Consider the following 16,262-nt stretch of genomic DNA (forward strand, 5'->3'; position numbering starts at 1 on the left):
TGTATTCCTATATGATCCTGCCTTTCAAAATGAAAACACAAACCATTTGATCGCATCCTTTGATCTAATACGTATACGGGACAGGACTTACCTGTCCCCCTCCTACCAATATTTATTCAAGTTGGCTCCCCTGGAATGGGGAATCAGCAGCGGGGAGCGGGTTAGGCAAGACTAGGAAGGGAACCTAGCCTTAGCTGTCAACTTTCAGATTTGAAAATAAGGGATCAGCAGCCTCACCTGTCCCGGGGACAGTCTACGGGATATCTAACAATCCGGGATAGGAGCGGGAAACGGCGCTGGAATAAGGGAATTTCCCGCAAAAAAAAAGGGGAAGGTTGACATTTATGATCCCAGCCCCTTGGCCAACTGCACTCCGCTGCCGCGCAACCCTCCTCCCCTCGCGCGCTTCTACTGAGCAACTTGCGGCTCGCTCCAAAAGCAGCCCCAGAGCGCGCGCCGCAGCCTTTGCTGAGCTCTTAGCATCGCTGCCCCACAAGCTTTTGGCGTGCCCTAGAAGTGTGGGGCGGGGGGGGGGAGCGCGGTCCTCCTGCTAGCAGCCCGGCTCTTCCCACTGAAGGGCCAGGAAGGGAGATACTCGGGCAGCAGCAGCAGCAGGCGAAAGCGCGCAGAAAAGGAGCGACTCTTTCCAGCTCTCTCTCGCGCGCGCTCTTCCCCTTTAAGACGCGCGCGGCTGCTGCCGAAGCGGGAGCCTCCCGCTTTCACACCTTGGGTGGGAAAGGGAGGCGGGACCTGGTCGCTTCTGATTGACGGCCTGCCAACCTCAATGGAACGTTGTGTATCCGAAAGGCGGCGCGCGGGTGGTGGGGCGGAGAGGGGAGGGCCTCCTGTCCAATCGAGAAGCGGGCGGGCGCGCCGTGGAACGCGAGGCAGCCAATGCGGAGCGAGAGGCGGGCGCCTTGGAAGAGGAGGAGGGGGGATGGAACGTGTTGCAATGTGCCCAACGTGGGTTTGAGTCGGGGAAGCGGCGCTTGCGGTGCGGGGAGGGGGCGCTGGAAGGTGGAAGGGAAGGCGAGAAAGAGAGGGAGAGATGGTGGCTGGCAGGCTACGGGGGCGCCCCGAGAGGATCGCGGCTGGCAGCGCTCCGTGTGGGCGCTAAGGGCTGCTGGCTCAGGGTAGGCGGGAGTGGGAGGTGTTGGGAGGGGGGAGGAGGAAGAGGAGGGGGGCGACCAGGGAAAAAGCCCAAGAGGAGAAAGTTGCGGAGGCGGAGATAAAGCACCGCTTGCTTCCCTCCCACCCATCCATCCCGGTTCCTGGGAAAAGGTGTCTGATCCCCGGGAGAAGGAAGAGGGGAGAGCAAGGAATCGGCCTCGCTCGAACAGCAGGCGATGCAGCCCTCCTCGCCGGCTCGCCCCTTGCAGCGCTGAGACACTTCCCGGGAAGCGGAGGCGAGGCGGAATCTGCAGCGGGGGGAAAGGAGAAGAAGGCGGAGGGACTTTTCTGGGGGACGCCGAGCCTCTTTCTTTGCAACAGCAGCAGCAACAAGGCGCCCGCCTCTGGGACGGGGCGCAGGACTCTGTTGTTCCCTCCCCGCGCGCCACCCCTGCCTTTTCCAGCAGCAGGATCCGGACCCTTATTTATTGCGCGAGTGGCGATCGCTGAGAAGGAAGAGGAAGACTTTTAAAGTTTGGCGCTGGTGCCAAGAGCTCGGGAGGCTCCATCCTGCCTCGCTTCCTCTCCCTCTCTCTTAGTGGCACTGAAATCCAGCTCTCTGGATGAGCCGGTTCTGGGCTGCTAGCCCCCCGACGAGCGAACTCCAGACCGGCCCCCGGAGAAACTTCAGGAGTTGCAGCTGCAGCTGCAGCCTCACTTGGAGCTGCCATGGTCTGACTAGTAAATGTCGCTGGAGGCCTAGAGACTTGGTGCAAAAGAGATCTGGGCTGAACGGCAGTGACGAGCTGTTGGCACTTCCTTGACTTTTCCTTTCTGTCTTCAGTACTTTATTATTATTATTTTTTAGTTGGTGGGACACCACCAACTCTGCGCTTCTGGCCTCTTATTCCTACCCCCCCCCAAATCTAGGATACAAAATGGCGCTGCCGGGATGGGGAAAGTGGGGGTCCCTGCTCTTTTCAGATGCCTTTTGGACCTTCTTCATCCTTTCCCAAACGTTGGTGGGGTTCGGCTGCTGCTCGGAGCGGCAGGCCTGCGACGTGAACTGCACGTGTAGCGGTGATCGTGTGGACTGCAGCAACCGGGGGTTGGAAGAGGTTCCCGAGGTGCTGCCTACCTGGGCAGTCTATTTGTAAGTCTCCCGCCTGCGAAGTCAAAAGTTCTGAATGGAGTATACTGCTTTCTTGTGCCTTTTATTTCTTTCCCAGCCTCCTTCAAAGTCTTCGCTGAACGCCAGTTCACTGTTTCTTCACTGCAGTCTGTGATTAATGTAATATTCCGTCTTCCCTTTATTGAGAGATCTAATTGTAACCGGTTGCCGAGCAACTAACTCCTGGGAGATCCCTTTGGGGGTAGAGAGTTCTCATATCCTTGTGGAAAGATCCCGGTGGGAATAGAGGCTGCTCATTCCCCTTGTAGTTAGGGATGTTCTGCAGAATGAGATGTTCGGCCTTTTAAAGGGAAAGCTTCAAATTCTGATCATTTAAAGGTGTTTTTTTTGGGGGGGAGTGTTGTATTTGTGTGTGTGAAACTTTGCCACCCAGGCTGCGGGACCTCCAGGTTCTTCTTAACCAGATCAACTTTTTGGGACACCAGCCTGCAAACTTGCAGTTTTTAAAAATATTGTTGTCACTGAAGATGTTGGCAGCGTTCTCACTGTGTGTTGCAAAGGTGTGGGGAAGAAGGGTTGTGTTTACTGTGTAGAAGTCCCTATAAGACTCAGTTTCATTTAGGCTTAGAAATGTCTGTAGTGTGGCACGGGTGTTAGCCCTTAAGAATCAGATCAGTAGTGGAGCTGAACATAAAAGTGGATGACAGGCTGAAGATTTTCAAAACTCTTTAAAAAAAGAACTTTTACTGACATGCAAAGCATTTACTCTTGCCATGGAATATAAAAGAGTTTGATTTAATAGTCCCCTTCTTAGATAATTCAAACACCTATGTAGGACTTTGGAGACCTAAAGAATCGGGACTCCAAGGTTTTGTTCTTTCTTACACACACACACACACACACACGGTAGCAAGTAAAGCACTTTCAAGTAAACATTGATAGGATTTTACTGTTAAGAGTCTTTATTATGCACAAGATCAGGTAGTTAAGGCTTGCCAAGGGTGTTATAAGAGTAAAACAGATCCTCAAGAACTATGATGGTGTATATCACCACTATGTAAATAGCTTCTGTGGTGTATTTGGTATTGAGTGTATGTGTATGATCTCAATATTTGAGATACGTGGGGGTTTTTAATTTAAAAATTGCCTATGCTTTCCTGCAGACATTTAGAACTAGTTCTTGAAAACTCTCTCCCCCCCCCTTTCTTCCAGCTCTGTGTGAGATTACATATCTCATGTTTCACCTCTAATTCAGTGGTGAAAGTTGGAGGGGCTGTGAATAAAAGGTTGCTGTTTGCCTCTTCAGGACAAAGAATAATCTTACTACTTGTTCGACCCACTTCCTTGTGTTTCTAAGGAATTAATAGCTGCACCCCAAAGTGGGGAAAACTTAACATGATGAACTTTTCGAGGAAAAAAAAAGAAGTCAAAATGGTTAGCAGATGTAGGCCAATCGCCCCTGGTTGCTGCACACTAGGCCCTTGTTATCTGTTAGAACAGTTTCACAAGACTCTCCTCTTATTAGTTATTAAGTGATTGAATCGTGTTTTCTTCAGAATTGGGACCCATGTGGCCAATTTGAGGTTAAGGTATTAAAATATGGATAAACGAGCCTGTGGTTGGTGCCTTACTTTGTGATTTTCAATAGCACTTGCGTTCAGATCCTGATAAATCTTCACATTTGGGATTATTTCCCTTTGACTCCAGCAAAGGGAGTTTTACTTGAAACTAAATGTGCTTTAAGATTACAACCTGTGGTTTGAAACCTAATAATAGCGTCACACTTTATCCAGTCAGAAAGTGGGAGTGTAGTAAAAGGTTACCTGTATATAGGTGTTATTCATAAAACGTACAGCTATATTGGTTTCTTAAAGGTAAATTATTACTGTTGCTGTTTTTAAGATCATATCAGGAAAACTCATTCTTCCCATGTTCCAGTCACTGCTGTGTGTTGCAGGTTAAAGGGTTTTTGTTTTTTTTAGCAAAGAGCAACATGAGTTAAAAGTAGACACAAGTCAAGTATGGTACTCTACTTAAATACGTTAGAGTAGTTTAACACACATTGTACGAGAAATGTTAGCGTTAGCTTTATGGAATAGGGTATGTTTAAATCTGGAATGAAACATATAGGTAGCCTCTGGATGAGAATTTGGATAAGTTCATTTTATTGGCCACCACATTGTGCAGCAACCTAAACATCTGTGTATACATATCATGTATCCAAATATTACAAAGCATCTGCCATTGTACATATGGAGGACTGGAATTAAAGATGGGCAATATTGTGCCATTAGGGGTTTTATGCTGAAAGAGACCTGAAAATGCTAATAGGTTCTATTTGTATCAGAAAAGAGAGTGGTAGCTGAGGTATTAACACCCCTATCTTCAATTCAAAGCCTTGGCTAGAATTCTGCGTTTCATAGATTGTAATGTAGGCTAAATTCTCCCTCTGAGATAGGGAAGATAAACATTCAATTGTGGTCTGCTTAGTGCTGTGTCAGTGTGAATGTTTAATTCAGATTGATGTCATTATAATTTAGCTGTCAGCCTCTGGAGTACAATTTATTTACCGCCACCATAATTATATCGCTATCTTAAGTTATTTACAACCGTGCTTTACAGACGTGTGAAACTCTGGAGTATATCATATGTTTAAACTTTGCTGCTGCAGAGCTGCAAGTTGTTGATCTTTTGAGTGTGTGAAGCACAAATGTGATTACTAGCTGATCATTACTTTACCCTAATTCCTATAATCCGCCATACTTGTTTTTTTGGAAGGATTTCACATCTGGAAACCTGCACTGTTTTCTTTCTCTGTCCATGCACGCACAGAGTTAAGAAGCTGTTCGGTTTAGGGCAGCTCATATGCTACCATAAGAGGACATCTTGATGACACTTCTCTTACTTTTCATATATGCCAGCTTCATTTTAACAGTAATTGCAGCACTGGTGATGATATCACCACCGATGTTGAATATTGAATGTTCATTTGATTAAGCTTTACGGTGGTAATAATTATTGTACCACATGAAGGGTGAAGCTCCTTAGATTTTGTTTCTTCCAGTACCGTTTTCATACTATGTTCACAATAACTCCTATATGGGTCACAGTTAGGGACTGTACTAGTAGCTGCCGTACTAAGTATCAAGAGCAATTTATAACTCTTCTGTTTACTCCTCTGGAAATCTGTGCAAGCTTCTTGTAGCAATACCGGTCAAGAGTCCTGTAGCATCTTGAAGAGAAGACCAACTTACTGATTGAAGTTTATGCTTTTGTGGGCTAGAGTGCTCTTTGTTGAATGCATGAAGCATTCAAGGAACTCTCTAGAGTCCATTCCATGCGTTTTGACAAAAGTGAACTCTAAACTCATGAAAATCCTTAGTCTTTAAAAAAAAAGAATATCACAGAATGTTGTTTCCTTAGAATAGTTGTATGTGATTTATTCTAAAACTATTGATATGTGGCTGTACTAATGCTAGTTTTGTTGCTAGAAATCTTCACTAGAAATTAGTAAATTTTGGGTCTTGGCCATTTTAGAAAGTAGTGCCATGAGATCAGGTAACAAGAGTTTTTTTAAAAATTGAATTATGAAGTGTTGTGATTTCTAAGACTAAAAGACTAAGACTAAAACTGAATTGCCTGTGAAACACTAACTGGGGTATCCAACATGGTGCTCTTCAGACATTTTGGACTTTACCTCTTTCCTGATCTTTGGCACACTGAATGGGGATGAATGGGAGCCCAGAGTACACAGCAACAAGGGGTTGGGGAGGAGGCACTACAGTGGCTACCCTTGAAAATCAGTCAATATGTTTGAATTCTCTTTTTTCTACGAATTTTCATCAGCACCTTGGCCAAGAGAAGATAAATATGATCGCTCACCTCTCTCTCGAGGAGAAGTTAGGACCAGAAGAAGAAGGAAAAAGTATATTTCGTCTGTTTTGTTTCCAACTCAAGTTGAACAATTTCAGTTGTTTTAAAAGCTAGTCACTGCCAGGGGTTTTGCATCCCTGAGATGGATTTTGCCATAACATTACCTTCTCTCAAATAGATTTTCATTAGAGCTTTATTTTCCCTCTTGTTGTGGCAGATCGCAACATATCATTGTCACCGTTCACACTTGCAAGAGACCACTTATAGACTTTTAGGAGAAACATGGTGCCTTTCTGAGCATACTTTAGAGCCTAGGAACTAGTTTCCAATACTGGTACCAGAACTGAGCTTATTGCATGTTCCTTCTACACAATGGTCCGTTCCTGCTTTGCTTTCTTGTTTTCAGCATCCTAATTTTAGGTGCGGAAAAAGTCATTTTGCTGTGTGCTGTTGCTCAACGCTTGTGAGTCTGGAACCCTTGCAGATCTCTGCTGATTGGAGTGTGGGGCAGATAATGCCATGGTTGCAGGTTTGATTCAATCCCTGTACAGTGGACGCTCGGGTTGCGAACGTGATCCGTGTGGGAAACATGTTCGCAACCCGCAGTGTTCACAACCCGCAGTGTTCACAACCCGCAGCGCCGCATGTGCGCATGTGTGGGTTGCAATTCGCCACTCATGCGCAAAGCGCGATTTAGCGCTTCTGTGCATGTGCAAGCGCTGAAACCCGGAAGTAAGCCGTTCCGGTATTTCCGGGTTCAGAGCAGTGCGCAACCCGAAATCGCACAACCCGAAGCGTTTGTAACCCGAGGTATGACTGTATGGGAGACAACTGCATATTCCTGCGTTGCAGGGGGGTGGACAGAATGATCCTTGGGTTCCCTTCCAACTCTACAGTTGGACCTGTAGATCTATGTACCTGTAGATCCTGATCTCCTTTCTGTCCCCACCCCTGCTCCAAAATACCCCAGGAAAACTTTTAAGCAACCAGGCCAGAGTTTCCCATCTTCAGTGCTTTCACTCCTTGTGTAAGTCGGGTGTGTGTGTGTGTGTGTTTAGCTCTTTGGGACAATGTTTGGATGTAGGTTTCTTTAAAATCTCATGGCACGATTGGGAGAGGAGCACCCTTTCTTTTTTTGGCCATGCTTCTTAACTTTTCAAGGAGGGCTGTTCTTGAGAGCCTAAACCCTCCTGTGCAGTCCTGAGCACATCTACTACTAGGGAACAAGCACCATTAAACTTGATGGGGATTACTTTTGAGTAAACAAGCACAACGTTTCACTGTTTGAAAGTCCACGCTTTGTGAATGGAAGATTGGCTTTGTTTATTTACTGAATTTCTAACCCACCCTGCCTTTCAGCTCAGGGCAGATAGCAACAGCTTGAGATATATATCAGCACTATAAAATTTCCTATAAATGCAGTTAAAATGTATACAAGAAAACATCCCCGTCCCTGAAAGGCTGCTAGTAATACTTTAAACAAATAGTCTCACGGCAGGCTCGTGACAGCTACAGAATTAACTTGGACGTTTTTATGTTTTGTAAATAGTAGCAAACGGTTTCAGTGTTAGTATCATATCTTATGAACTTGCTTGGTTGTTGTGGTGTTGCCAAGACCTCCTAGAGAGTTTAAGGATTGTGTGTGTGTGTGTGTGTGTGTGTGCATATTACATGTATTGATTTGCCTTGTGGGGCGTGGAATATAATGCAATAACCTCTGGCGCTAGCGTGTGCAGGGAAATGTATTTTGTTTAAAATAGCCTACATGGAACTGGAACTCTGCACATGAGACTGAACTGTGTCCTCCTTTCAGTGCGGTGTGTGACAGTGGTTATAGAAGATTATTTATTTGAACTCTTAACTGCTCTCTGTGTAATTTGCTTTGCAGTCAAACTCCCATGTGGTTTTGAAAAACCGAATATCATTGTGTGTGGTTGGGGAGGAGAGGCCACAGCTCGTGTGTGTGTTGTGTGTGTGTGTGTGTGTGTGTGTGTGTTGCAAGGTAGTGGAAGATCTTAAACCTAGCATGCAATCTGAGGCTCCCCACCCCCCTTTTGCCTGCCCACAATTTCTTGGTGCCTGGCTTTGAAGCTCAGATAGGCAACAAAAGATATAAAACGTCTGAAGTGTGATTTACTTGAGAACATTATCCGCGGTTAAAAAAAAAATGTCTGCAAGAGTATAGGAAACCGAATGCTTGCTGCCAACAGATGCCAGGTGCAAAGTGTGGAGAACGTCAAAATGGGAATTACAGGCCTGGCACCCCCCCCCCCCGACGGACACACACACACTTTTTAAAATTTAAAGCCATAAAACCCTTTCCCTTTCTCTTGCTCACTTAAGGTTGATAGAATTGCTGTGAGAGTTTTAACTTCGTCCCCAAAATGGAGGAAGGGAAGAGAGAGACTCAGTGGAAAAGATTTTGAAGCTGGTCCGTTGGTAGTCTCGTTGCACCTCATGGGCCTCACAACAGCACTTCTGATTATGTGCACATAGGATTAAAACTTAAGACGAGCCCCAGCCTTCCAGTCCTGTATTCTCATTCCTCATAGTGGCCAGCCAGGGGAAGACTGCAAGCAGGAGCTGAGGGCAGAATTTGTCTCCAGCAACAGGTATTCAGGTCAGGTGTGGCATGCCTCTGATATCACAGCCACCATGACTAGAAGCCATTGAGGGCTTTATCCTCCATGAATTTGTCTTTTCTGCTTTTTTTGAAGTTGGCTCGTGGTAGCAAATTCCATACGTTTTACCTCAGGTGCCTTGCAAAAGAACTGCTTCCTGAATCTCCCACCATTCACATTTGCTGAATGACTCCAGTTTTTAACTAATAAAAAAACCCTCTATCCATGTTCTTGTTAGTATTATTGGGAGAGGGAGGAAAACTGTCCACTTTCTCCACACACGCCTTATTTTGTACGTACTTCTCCTCAACCCCGTTCACCTGCCCCTCCAAACTAAAAGTCCCTGAACACCTTTCCTCAGAAAGGAGTTGCTCCAGCCCTACCAGAATAATGGTTGCCTTTTTCTAGCTCTACAGCATCCTGTTTTGAGAGGTGGAGACTGGAACTGCATGCAGTGCTGTATTCAAAGTGTGGTTGTAACATAGATGAATATATTCAAGGCATTTAGGTGCTGGGAGATTTATATTAGATCCTTTCCAAATGATCTTTACCATGAGAACTTTTTTTCACAGCTTCCATTCACTGGGTTGAGGTTTTCTACTATGACTCCGATATATTTTTCCTGGTCAGTTGCCATAAGCTCAGATCCCATCAGTGTATATATATGTGTCCTTAGAAACAATGTGCATTGCTGTATACTGGCATTGGACTGCATTTGCCATTTTAATGCCCATTGTGATTCCTTCTTTTATCATCCTGAATAATTGGGTTTCATTGGCAAACTTGACTCACCCCAAACTCCGTATCACTTATGGATAAGTTAAAAAGCACTGGTCCCAATACAGTTGCTTGGAGAACCCCATGTCTTTCTTCCCTCTGTTAAGAGAACTGATCATGTATTCCTACCTCCTGTTTCCTGTTCTTTAAACTGTTAGTGATTCATAAGAGGACTTGACCTCATTTTTTTTAATTTGCTCAGGCAAATCTTTTTGAAAGTTCAGGTAAAGTCTTCTGGATCATCGTTTCCACATACTTGTTGACACATCTAAGCACTGCAAGATTAGTGAGACAAGACTTAACCTTTGCTGAGGCCATGTTGATTATTCTTCAGCAAGGCTTATTCTTCTATATGCTCGATAATTTTCAGGCTGCCCATGCTCTTATTTCCCTCCTAAATTGTCATCCAGAGCAGGAGCAAAGAAAACTGAGGCTATCAGCCCAAATTGCTTCTCTTTTCTACCTGTTCCTTGCAAATCTCCCACCTCAATTAAATTGGCTCCTACCTAATCTCTGTTGGAGATATCAGATTGTGGCAATGTGTAACAGACACCTAAGTCCTGTTGAAAAAAATGATCCCCTGTGAAAATTTAAAGCAGTATGGATGAAATGATGTGATCCCTGTAGCTGCTGATATTTGTGCAAGAAGTGTGTGTATATACACTCATGCATGTGTCCAGAGACATTACACCTCCGTGTTAACTGAATGCAGGTAATAAATGTTACATTCCTGAGTGTTGCTCAGCGGTCAGCTTAAAACAGACAAAATATCCCTATCCTGTTGAAGTCAGAAAACGAGATATGAGATGTCTAACTATATGCATTAAGTCTTTTTCCAACTGTATAATCTCTTCAGAATTGGTGTGAGCGCATGGAAGGTGTTTATGGACTGTTTAAAAGCACTTTGCAGATTAAAGTGGTGTGTTTTTTAGTGTAGTGAATGTGTTAACACTAAGGAGACGGGTTCCAATCCTTATTCAGCTGAGAAACTTTAAACTGTTTTGAAAACAGCCAAGAGTTAGGGCAGGAGGTTGTTGTGACCCTGCAAATCAGGACTATAGATTCCACATCTCTGCTTTCTGGTTATGTCATTTTCCCCCCACCCCCACTTATTCAGAGTAGGCTGACTGAAATAATTTCAGTTGATCTACCAGGAATATAACTGACGTTGAATTTAGCCCTATGGAAAAGCAGTGTACAAATATTTAAATGAGATCTTGGGTGAGAAAGTTCTGTTCTCTCAATCGCCCCCTACCTTACAGGGATGTTGTGAAGATAAAATGGTTGCAAGCAGAGGACTGTGTATAGCAGGCATAGGCAAACTCAGCCCTGCAGATGTTTTGGGACTACAACTCCCATCATCCCTGACCTCTGGTCCTGTTAGCTAGGGATGATCCCAAAACATCTGGAGGGCCGAGTTTGCCTATGCCTTGAGGGGAGGTCAGGATAAGCATGAAATATAGAAAGCAGTTAATGTATTTTTGCGTTAAAAATATAACTGTTGATTATCCGCTGACCTAAATACATTGCTAGTAAACCACTTGATAGTTTGGGTTGAAGTTTTTGTTTGTTTATATGAACACATAAAATAAAAGTACTCATTGAAATGAACAGAGCAGTTGACAACAAAGCATATCATTAAATGCTCAGCCTAAATCAGCGATCCCCAAACTTTTGCCCCCATAGACCACTTGAAAATTTATGAGGGTCTTGGCAGACCACTTAATGATTTTTATTTTCTGCCTGTTTTAGCAAACGTAATGTGTTGCGCTAAATGCAATATATATTGTATTTTTATTGCTTCATTTTTTCTTCAGTGTTGAATTTAATTGTGTTGCACTATGAAATCAAATTGTAGTAGCTTCAGAGAAAATATAATAAGCAAATGAAGCAATAAAAAAGACAAAGTCAACATGAAGTGTCAATGCCTTGGGTTTGCTTCTTCCCATCTTCAACCACAAATCCACAGACACATCACATAGACACATATCCACAGACCACAGTTTTGGAACCCCATGGCCTAATTCATGGCTCTTTGATTCCAGCTCTCCAGTTGTTGTTTTTTTGTGTGTGTGTTTTTGGAATAAACATTTCAAGTGACACTTGCTGAACAGTTAGTGTTTTTCAGGGGGGGCCCCCATGCTTTGTCTCTTGCAGTGGAAACAGAGTCTTGGGCGCCTTTAAAAAAGCAAACATTTTATTATTATGGTGTGGACTTCTGTGGATTACACTCTGTTAGCAGTTTCTCTTGATTAAGACATGACATGTATTCTTGGAGATGGAGGAGCCTTCCAAAAACATGTTAAAGAACTTCTTAGTAATTAGCTGAGCTGAGGATAACTGGTGCTGCCAGGAGGTGCTTAGACAGTCTGCTTTGTGCCCCTGATGAAATACTTTTACAAGCCCTAAATTGGAAAATGTCTCTCTTTTTTGTTGCGGGTTGGGGGGGTGGACTTGAGGGAAAACAAAATGCCAAAGTTGACCCTCGTAAAGAGGAGAGAGAGAGTGTGTGTGTGTGTGTGTGTGTGTGTAGGCAGCTCACTCAAGCTTGGCCATTATGGCTTCATACCCCTAAATCCTATTCAGTATCGCTGAACAAATGGAATGGAACTGAGAATGATCTGTAATCTCCAAAGGCCAGCTTGTTGCATAGCTCAGCAGGACTGAGGGAGAGCATAAGGATTTCTGTTCTCCTCTGTACTTTCATCCCTGCTTCCCACCGAAAACATTTCCCGCCTCTTTAATTTTAGCATTGATCAGCTAACTCCCTTCAGCAGGCGCTCTGAACCTGCCGCCCCTATTGTCCGTTGTTCCATATCTGGCTCTGCTCCTATTAGAATGCCTCGGCCGTATATTCTTCGTAATTTGTAGCATTTTGCGACTCATAGGGATTCTTGCCTCTTCTCAATTGAAAGGCTTTGCAGTCTGGCCCTAAACATGTTTACTCAGGGGCAGAGCCCCACTGTGTTCAAAGAGATTTGCTTCCTCAGGACATGTTCTTAAGATTGAATTTACACACCTCCCTGCCCTGCCTGAGGTACTAAGCTCTTCAGGACCTTTCAGACTCCCCTGCCCCCAGCATGGGGGAACTGTGTTGGTTGTTCATATGGGAGCCATTCACACAATCAGAGGTGAACATGTCTGAATTTGTGTGGTGGGCTTGTTGTGTGAGTAAGCTATGGGCATGCCCATTATTTATTTATTAATTATTTTATTTATTAAATTTGTATACTTCCCTTCATCCGAAGATCCCAGGGTGGTTCACAACATAAGAATACGAAATGAGAACACAAAATGTGTAATAAAGCAAACATCAACCAATAACCCCCCTCCCACAAACACATTTCAAAGGCCCTAGAACAGGGGTAGGCAACCTAAGGCCCGGGGGCCAGATCTGGCCCAATCGTCTTCTAAATCCGGCCCACGGACGGTCTGGGAATCAGCGTGTTTTTACATGAGTAGAATGTGTCCTTTTATTTAAAATGCGTGTCTGGGTTATTTGTGGGGCCTGCCTGGTGTTTTTACATGAGTAGAATGTGTGCTTTTATTTAAAATGCATGTCTGGGTTATTTGTGGGGCATAGGAATTCATTCATTCCCCACCCCCAATATAGTCCGGCCCACCACATGGTCTGAGGGACGGTGGACCGGCCCACAGCTAAAAAAGGTTGCTGACCCCTGCCCTAGAATGTTACTGCCTGATTATAGAGAAACGTTTTTGCCTGGTGCCTTAAGATATGTAATGAAGGTACCAGGTGAGCCTCCCTGGGGAGAGCATCCATAAGCGGGGAGCCACTACAGAAAAGGCCTGTTCTCAGGTTGCCACCCTCCAGATCTCTCACAGAGCGGCACACAATGAAGGCCCTCAGATAATGATGTAACTCAGGCATAGGCAAACTCGGCCCCCCAGCTGTTGTTGGACTACAACTCCCATCATCCCTAGCTAACAGGACCAGTGGTCAGGGATGATGGGAATTGTAGTCTCAAAACATCTGGAGGGCCGAGTTTGCCTATGCCTGATGTAACTGGACGGATGCTGCTCTTAGTTCAGTGGGGCAGCTTCTGATTTTCACAGGATTCTTTCTTCCTCAAAGTTGGGGGCTTAATTTCGCCTCTGGAGCCATGGAAGAGAAGAGAGCTAGAGAGCGCACTACGGGTGAAGCTGACTTGGAGTTGCAACCAACCAAATTATTGGGTGGGACTTCCTCCCACCAGGAATCACTTGCAGTGCCCCCCAAATCTGGTGTAGAAGGTTGGCGGGAATCAGCAGAGCACTGCTCACAGAAGTTGTTTTGGACGTGCAATGATTTAGTTAGAAACAACCCTTTTCGTTTTTCCTTAGTTGCATTCAGAGAGCTTTGAACACCCCCGTGGCCTCAGATTTTAGAGGGACGGCATGAATACTGGGTGTAACCACCAGGGAGTAGAAGACATTACTGTTGTGTTCCCATTTAGTCCAGAGCATCCTGTTCTCATAGATGCCTATGGGGAGTCCACCAGCAGGACACATAACGCACAGCAGTGGTCTCCTGCTTCTGATCTTCAGCTACAAATTGCTACTAATCTCCCTTTAATCTCCTGGCAGCCAAGTTTAAAAAATGGGAGGGTTCCCCCCCCCCAAGAAGGCGGCACGAAGTGCTGAGAACACTAGAATTTCTGCAAATCCTCAATTTTCTGAGAGATTGCAGTGAAAACTGAGAATGGCACACTTCAGATCTTTCAGACACTGGGTTTAATTAAACAAGAATACATCAGTAACTTGTGTGAGTTAAACGTGTTCCTAGGGTGTCTGGTTTTGATTACAGCTTAAGTGTACAGCTGTGGCTCAATAGCATACATAATAATAGGTATACATGTCACTATTATTTGAATGAGAATGCTGATAAGTAAAACATACTCAGCAGTATTCCTTTCATGGTAGCCAAGCGATATCCCAATAGGTATAGTGTGGCATCCGCATTTATGCGTTTGTGAAAATTCGTATAAATGCAAATTTCAAGACGTAAGGTTGTATCCGACATTGTGAGCTGAGGGAACAGGCTTCTGCTTTCTTTTGCCCCTATCCCAGTCCTCTGTGTGCCTTCAGAATCTTCTCCTGGTGTGTTGGGTGTCTCTGGAGCCAATTTGCAGGGCACATGGGTGGGGGGGCTGCAGGGGGAGATGAGAGGAAACTGAAGTCCCATTGTGTGAGCAGATGTCCACTCACGCAGCATTGAATTCCTCCCATGGCACTTTAAAGTCTTTATTTTAGTTTTCTGTGTGAGAGCCTTTCCCCCCCTCCTCAAAACCTGTTTGCCATTCAGGAGTTGTCCCATATTATGCCATTTAACAGCTTCCCCAGTAATGCAGTCCACAATACACACACAACCTGTAGTTTCCTCAAGTGTTGTGGTGATAATCTGTGGCACTTGTTGTCACTGCTTTCTAACTACAGTGGTACCTCGGGTTAAGTACCGTATTTTTCGCTCTATAACACGCACCAGACCATAACCACGCACGTAGTTTTTAGAGGAGGAAAACAAGAAAAAAAATATTCTAAACGAAATAGTGGATATATGATTTTTGTGGTTCATGCTGTGGCCACAGACATGTGATCTGACAGTGAGTTTGGAGTAGCCCAATGCAAAAATCCTGAGGATCCATGTGGATCCATGCTTTGTAACCACTGAGGAGGGAAGGAAGGGGAACCATGGATCCTCTGCTCACGACTGCAGCAGATCCCCCCCGCCACCCGCAGGCATTCGCTCCATAACACGCACAGACATTTCCCCTTACTTTATAGGAGGAAAAAAATTCTTATGGTGCAAAAAATACGGTACTTAATTTGTTCCGGAGGTCCGTTCTTAACCTGAAACTGTTCTTAACCTGAAGCACCACTTTAGCTAATGGGGCCTCCTGCTGCTGCCGTGCCGCTGAAGCACAATTTCTGTTCTCATCCTGAAGCAAAGTTCTTAACCCAAGGCACTATTTCTGGTTTAGCAGAGTCTGTAACCTGAAGCGTATGTAACCTGAAGCGTATGCAACCCGAGGTACCACTGTACTAACTTTTTGAGTTTTATCAGTGTTTATTTCAATTGTTGCAAGCCACCTTGAGTCATGGTTCTGGGGGGGGAAGGTGGGGTGATATCATCATCATCATCATCATCATCATCCAGGGATTGTTAGTGTGGGAGGGAACCGCCAAAGCCATCTGAGGAGGCTTAATAAATGGAGTCCTCCAGAACACCCTGGAACATTCCTTGAAAACAGAATGTATTTCCATTCAAAATGTGCAAAGGCATGCCATTTGGGTTATTGGATGTGTTCATTCTGGGCAAAGTCCACTTCACATGTGCCCCTTTCACTTTGTATTTAAATCACGCATTTGTAAATTCAGCTTTCTTAACGCTGAGGCCAAAAGCCTTTTCTTTTATGGGTGTATATGCGCTCCATCAGCACTGATACACATTTTTCAACTGCACCTTTTGTTTTGATTTGCTGGCTTGCTTGTCATTGGAGTGCATGAGTGCTCTGTCTTCTCCCTTCAGCACCATTCACAGGTTTGTTTTTTGTTTTTTGGCATGCTTTGCTTTGCCTTCCCTGTGTGTGTGTGGGGGGGGTGATTTTCAAAAGCTTCCCCTTGTTAGGATGCCGATTCGCTTCTCTGTAGATTATCAGCAATTTTGCTGTTTCAATTTTGTTGTCTCAGTTTGTGGTGCTGCCTGATAACTTCTTGTTGGTGCTTTCTGAAGGGCTTCAGGACCCCAGAGT

At 44.8% G+C, this 16,262-nt stretch overlaps 1 protein-coding gene across 1 annotated transcript in view; it reads left to right on the forward strand.

The window, feature by feature from the left end:
• The first annotated feature begins 976 nt into the window (after window positions 1-976).
• The window catches only part of LRIG1 (leucine rich repeats and immunoglobulin like domains 1), a 127,174-nt gene continuing 111,888 nt past the window's right edge, over window positions 977-16,262 (forward strand). Inside the window, exon 1 of the mRNA XM_080995653.1 lies at window positions 977-2,263. Within this exon, the coding sequence (XP_080851779.1) occupies window positions 2,049-2,263 (215 nt within the window). The 5' untranslated portion in view covers window positions 977-2,048. The remainder of the gene's footprint in view (window positions 2,264-16,262) is intronic.

This window comes from Podarcis pityusensis, assembly GCF_964106645.2.
Source record: "Podarcis pityusensis genome assembly, chromosome: 2".
Taxonomy (NCBI): domain Eukaryota; kingdom Metazoa; phylum Chordata; class Lepidosauria; order Squamata; family Lacertidae; genus Podarcis; species Podarcis pityusensis.